This window comes from Poecilia formosa, unplaced genomic scaffold (assembly GCF_000485575.1).
Source record: "Poecilia formosa unplaced genomic scaffold, Poecilia_formosa-5.1.2 Scaffold576, whole genome shotgun sequence".
Classification (NCBI taxonomy): Eukaryota; Metazoa; Chordata; class Actinopteri; order Cyprinodontiformes; family Poeciliidae; genus Poecilia; species Poecilia formosa.
This window is the reverse complement of record NW_006800515.1, coordinates 231,756-237,782: the sequence shown is the minus strand read 5'-3', so window position 1 is coordinate 237,782 and position 6,027 is coordinate 231,756. Positions and strand designations below refer to the sequence as shown.

At 39.3% G+C, this 6,027-nt stretch overlaps 1 protein-coding gene across 1 annotated transcript; it reads left to right on the top strand.

Moving 5' to 3' along the window:
• The first annotated feature begins 6 nt into the window (after positions 1-6).
• Positions 7-1,813, top strand: LOC103129780 (collagenase 3-like). The gene is made up of 8 exons (XM_007540973.2): positions 7-105; positions 190-318; positions 417-578; positions 691-814; positions 922-1,055; positions 1,149-1,308; positions 1,466-1,569; positions 1,671-1,813. The coding sequence occupies exons 1-8, from the start codon at positions 84-86 to the stop codon at positions 1,778-1,780; spliced, it is 945 nt and encodes a 314-aa protein (XP_007541035.2). The 5' UTR covers positions 7-83; the 3' UTR covers positions 1,781-1,813.
• Positions 1,814-6,027: the final 4,214 nt, after the last annotated feature.

The window sequence follows — 6,027 nt, the reverse complement described above, 5'->3', positions numbered from 1 at the left end:
AATCCATTGAGAAAGCTCTTCAGGTTTGGGCCAGAGTTACTCCCCTCAGATTCACAAGGATCTACAGTGGCATAGCAGACATCATGATCTCCTTTGGTCGTGGTGGTGAGTATCAAACTCTTTTTAAGTTTTCTGTTTTGGATGTTCTTTGATTGTTTCAATCTTAATAAAAGATGTCCTTTCTAACAGCACATGGTGATTTTAACCCATTTGATGGACCTGGCCGGACTCTTGCCCATGCTTTCGCTCCTTCTCCTGGCATCGGAGGAGATGCCCACTTTGACGAAGATGAGACCTTCACCTTCCGCTCTAACAGAGGTAAGTTTGTTCTTTCTCATCGTCACTGACTACTCTCTCAACACTTTTTACAACTTGATTGGTCCAATAAGAGGTGTAACTCATCCTCCGTTTCCTAGGCTTTGTCCTCTTCCTGGTTGCAGCCCATGAGTTCGGCCACTCTCTGGGTTTGTCCCACTCCAACGACCCTGGTGCTCTCATGGCCCCTGTGTACTCGTACCAAGACCCAGACACGTTTGTTCTGCCACAAGATGATGTCAGAGGCATCCAGTCGCTTTATGGTCAGTATCATAAAATCCATGTTTGAACAAACTAGCATTAGACTAAACTTCTTTCAGAACCTATCCATTATTGATTCCTGAGATTTAATGTAATATACCATCTATTCTCCAGGCAAAAATGAGGATCCAGTTCCTCCTGGACCAACTGCTCCCCCCACTCCTGATGTCTGTGATTCCTCCCTGGTCTTGGATGCTGTTGCCACGCTACGAGGAGAGATGTTGTTCTTCAAGAACAGGTAGAGCAGAAACTTAATTTTCTATTAATTTGAAGCTGGAGTCAACAATTTATCTTGCAAAAAATGGCTCCAACATGTGTTTTAAGTTTCTCTATGTCTTTTCTCAGATTTTTCTGGCGTAGGTACTGTCAGCGGGACAACCCTCTGCAAATTCGCATAACAAACTTCTGGCCCAACGCCCCTGACAGTGTTGATGCTGCTTACGAGAGTCAGCAGTCAGACAGAGTCTTTCTCTTTAAAGGTATTTTATTTCTGTCTTTGTTGACTGATGGTATTTTTATACGCAACCCAAAAGCCTTTACCCAAATAATTACTTCAAACTTTTTCTTGTCAGGTCGTCAAGTTTGGGCTTTCAGTGGCTATGATCTGGTACGGGATTATCCCAAATCGATTTCCAGCTTTGGTTTGCCCAAGGACATCAAGAAAGTTGATGCGGCCCTCAATGACCGAGAGACTGGCAAGACTCTGTTCTTTGTTGGCAGCAATTACTACAGGTGTGTTCAAGCAAGACCAGAAATCATTTGTAAAATGTTGAATTTCAAGTAGAGTCCAGCAGTCTTTTAGATTTTCCTCTTCTAGTTTGCACCCAGCAATGTGCTTTTCTGCTGTTTAATAAGAAATAATGATCATATTTTATCTTGTCCTTTTCAGCTATGATGAGACTACAAAGACGATGGACTCAGGATTCCCAAAGCGAGTTGATGAAACCTTCTCTGGAATGACCAGGAAGGTGACAGCAGCTTTACAGTACAGAGGTGAGTCGCTTCCAAAAGCACAGGATTAATGAATTGACGAAATGATTCTGTTCAGTCCAGTTCATTTTTCCTCACTAACACATATCATCTCTGCTCTGCAGGTTTCACCTACCTCTACAGTGGACCCTACATGTACGAGTTCAGCTTGAGGACGGGGCGGATGCTGCGTCTGCTGAGAAACAGCTACTTCCTGCCCTGCACCAACTACTAGATCAGCTTTTGAAGAAAACCAATGAAGGTTCAATTAATTACAGGATTCCGTCCATAATTCATGATAGAACCTATTTATACTGTTGTGTTGTCATTTTATATTCTATTAATGTGGATTTTTTTTTAATGATACTGGTTTTTTAAGTTTTACATTTATGTTATTTGTACTATTTGATTATGTCTGTTTTGTTTGCGTTGCTATTTTTATTTCTATTTAAATAAATAAAATCAAATAGTAAAAAGAAGTGTTTTTGTATGTCCCACTTCCAGCACTTTTTGACTGTATGCACAAAAAAGTAATAAAAATAAAATGACATGAAAAAATAAACACTTCCTATATTTGTTAAATGCATCAATATTGCAACAACATCACAAGTTGGTCCACGTTTTTCTAAATTGTTTCACTTTTAGATTCAAACTGTTTCTTCATTCTTTCAGTCTGTTAAATTGTATCTCACAGCAACAGGTGGGGGAGGGTTGCACTACTTAGCTGGAAAAAGCTTTTGGTTGCACTCGCTTACAAGCTGTGTTATCAAAAGTAATTTAGCCAGCAGAAACAGTCGGAGAGAAAATGTTTCTGTTTTTATGGCGTTTCTCTCTTGTTGGGGTGAATAAACAGGGATGGGTTCTGTAATCAGGACTCATTTGATTACACAACCACAGAAACCGCAGGAAACACTTTTAAATTGTAATATTACAAGCTGCAGAGCTGAGACTGGCTGATTTCAGGTTATGGTCTCGTTCAGCTTTACTTTCATGCCAGGGTATTCAGCTTGTCACAGTAAATTAAGCCTCTATCAGCTTCCAGATCCTGTGCATGCATGCTATATGGAAGATTGCACAAATTTGTTCAACTGAAGGGAAGGAGAGAGGGGATTTTTCCATGGTGGCTCTGAAGAAAAAGTTAGGTAAACAATGCTGTGGGGAGTTTTATTTAGATTTTCCACTCTGAAATCATTCCTACTGCTGTTTACAGTAGGTAACATAATTACATGTAAACCTTCAGACAAAAAATAAAGTCAAGAAATGGTAAATATCACAGAGTAGAGAGTTTTACTTGATCTCACTGCAGCAGAAAAAAGAACTGGAAACTTTTGTAGTTATTTAGATTCTGTTCTTTTACTCTGCTTTGTGATATTTTCCTGTTTTCTGTTGTACGTTTTCTGAACAGGTTGTTGTTGAAAATGAGAATTTGTTCGACAAACATGACCTTTAGATTTGTGGAAAAAAGAAAACCCTTTTCTTCACACAATTATGTATTTATGGTTTTGTTCTACTCTGTGTTGGTACAATCACAATAAAATAAACTAGAAAATTCCTGAAGAAATTTAAATGGGGCCTGCAGAAGTGTACCCATCACTTTGGACCCAGCGTTTTAGCTACAGCTCACACAGCTGGACTTGCCCTGAGGAGTACATCCATGCAGGTCTGACATAGCAATGACTGAAGCTTTTCCAGGTCCATCACCATAGTGACCTGGTTCACCCCTACAATACAATAACTGAACCCCATGCACAGTGAAATTCAGTCTGAGACTGACGACTATAAGCTTTGCATATGTGGTTCTCATTCACACTCAAAAATTCAGAGAAATAATAATTTTATGTAAGCAAAATATGAATAGTCACAGGAAATATGTATTCTTCCCACAATGCATTGTGAAACCTGTCTCTGTGCTTGTTTGTGAGATTACTCACTGCCTCTCTCTGGGACCCGTTGCTATGGTAATTAATTATCTGCACCTGGGCTGCCTCTCTCTGTCAGACAGTATGCTGGAGACAGTTTCTATACTTGTGAGACACCCAGCGTCGGTCTCCAGGACCCTGACAAAAAAACCATAAGCCGTAGCAAAATTTTGAAAACATTTACGGGAGCAGGCATGTGTATCTATGTCATGACCAACTTTGAGATCAATAGGCCGATATTTGTGCCTGTGAGGGGGAGTTAAAAAGAGTTTTGGAGTCAGACCTCCACTGTGCTGTGTGTGTGTTTCAGAGACAAAGGTTAGTGATTCTGTGAGACACTCAGCCTCGATTTTTCTTGTTTTTCTCAATTTATGTAGTCATTTTAACTCAGAATCCCACTAAAAGTAATAGGTCCCTTCTCGGGATCAAGCTGAACGTTTTGATACCACTTTTGTGGGGGTGCACGCAGCGGTTCGGGCCGCATTAACAGTGACGTAAGAAAAATAAATAAAGAGACCGCTTATTGGGTGTAGAACAATAGGTTCCTGCCATGCATTGCTAGGCAGGCCCCAACTAAGGTTCATTGCGCTGTGATGAAACATGAAAAAGTTCCAGAATATTGAATATGCTAACATACTGTGTGTTTCAATGACACAGCCAGACCGATTAAAACATATATATGTATATTTCTTACATTTTAAATCCAGAAGAAGGGTAAATATAGAATAAAGATGTCTAGGAAGATGTTTTCATTCCCCTTAAAACACATAACAAAGTCTATATCATAACAAAGAGTGAGGAAGAAAACAACAGTTCTGTGAGGAAAACACATCAAAAAGAAGAAGCTGGTCTGAAAATTCACCACATATTTTAGCATTGTGAGGTTTTAGATTTCACATATCTTTCACAAATATTTATTTGAAGAACTGGGATCTTTATGAGGTGTTAATGTTAGCATGTCGGTTTGATACTGAATGATGCATGAATGCAAATTTGTGCTTTATGGTTTTTGTTACCTCTTTAAAACTTTTTCTGTTATAATCACTTTCATGGGTCTGAAACTCATTATGGTGGAAAATGTACTTTTGCTTTGGAGGTTGGTGTGAGGACTAAAATATGAATTTGGTTTGTGAGGGTTTGAATTACACTATGCAAGTAAAATTAACGCAAAACAATCTCCTAATAAAGATAGGGATACAAACTCGTAAATGTCAGTACATTTGTGTGTGTGTGAGTGTGTGTGTGTGTGTGTGTGTGGTATTAACTCTCCATTGGTTATTGTTGTTCTGTATCTTAAAGGACAGAGGGTCAACAGTTACAAAAGCGTTTTTTTGCAATTTCAGGAATGATGATTCAGACAGTTATACTTCCACTACACACACCATACAATCAATTTATCACAGTAAAAATCCTAAAATCAGGTTTGGACAAGTTTCTGTCGCACTGCCTTAGGTGACATAATCTGCCCTTCTTTTACGTATTCATGATGTTTTTGTATGTTCTGTCGTCTCTCACTCCAGACATGCAGTGCATTTCTTTCTATCATCACACACTCATAAACATGTTGGGGAAATTAGCAATCTAGTGTCTTGACGAACACAGCTTCACCCAGTCTTGTGAAGCCATGATTTTGATTCAAATACACTTTTACTTAAATTACTCCAAATATCTCATCAATAAAACTCATAGGTTTACGTTTCGTACGTCCTGTTGTGATTCAAAGCATCAGGTGTTTATGATGTGATTTTAATCCGACAATTAGTCATCTTTACGTTTAAGGATTGTGTGGAACAAAAGAAAAACAGCTGAGTAAAGTTGTGTGGGAGGGGTATTTCTCTGTGCGGATCCCATTCCTGTTGTCATAACCACAACATATTTAGTCACAATTGGTGACGAATGAGTAGTGGGGCTAAAATAAGACGCTAAGACGCGACTGATAGACGAGAGTTTCGTCACTTCATCAAAAATAGTCAATCGTGTGATCAGAGAGAAACAAGGATGTGACCGATTTTGTTGTAGACCACAGGAAATGCACAGCTACATGCAGCGTTTTCTGGTAACAGCAGAAGATTTATGTATCACAGCAGCATGAATGTCTATCAATTTATCGGGTTTCAGTTTCTTGTTTCAACACAGCGTGTTTACATGTGTTATTCAATCAGAACTGAGACGTTTTACACAATGAAGACGGTTCTGCCCCTCCCGGTGTCCACTGTTATGAAACAGTAACTGCAATGCAGTCTGGGACAAAAGGATTGAGGTGTTACAATGGGATATTCTTTCGTGACGCAGGACTTTATGATGTACTGATGGAAAACTGCAGTCCAATAGTGATAACTGGAGAGAACCATGCTAAACCTTAATTACTTTGTGCACAATGTACCCAATAAGCACACAATGCCTTACAGCATGCATTCGTATTACATCTTTTTCAGGTTGCAACAGTTGCACTACAATCAGAAGGGCTCAAATTGTGGTTTGGCTTATGGAAAACTTTAAAATGTGTAGACGGCAGGGCAGCTTTTGTTCACGGCATGACCCAGCTTGTCCAGATTGGCACTCC

Excerpts from the sequence above, each read along its gene's own strand:
- LOC103129780 (XM_007540973.2), top strand. The coding sequence starts at position 84 with ATGATCTCCTTTGGTCGTGGTG. Across the intron at positions 106-189 it reads GATCTCCTTTGGTCGTGGTG|CACATGGTGATTTTAACCCA; the intron begins GTGAGTATCAAA and ends CCTTTCTAACAG. Across the intron at positions 815-921 it reads ATGTTGTTCTTCAAGAACAG|ATTTTTCTGGCGTAGGTACT; the intron begins GTAGAGCAGAAA and ends GTCTTTTCTCAG.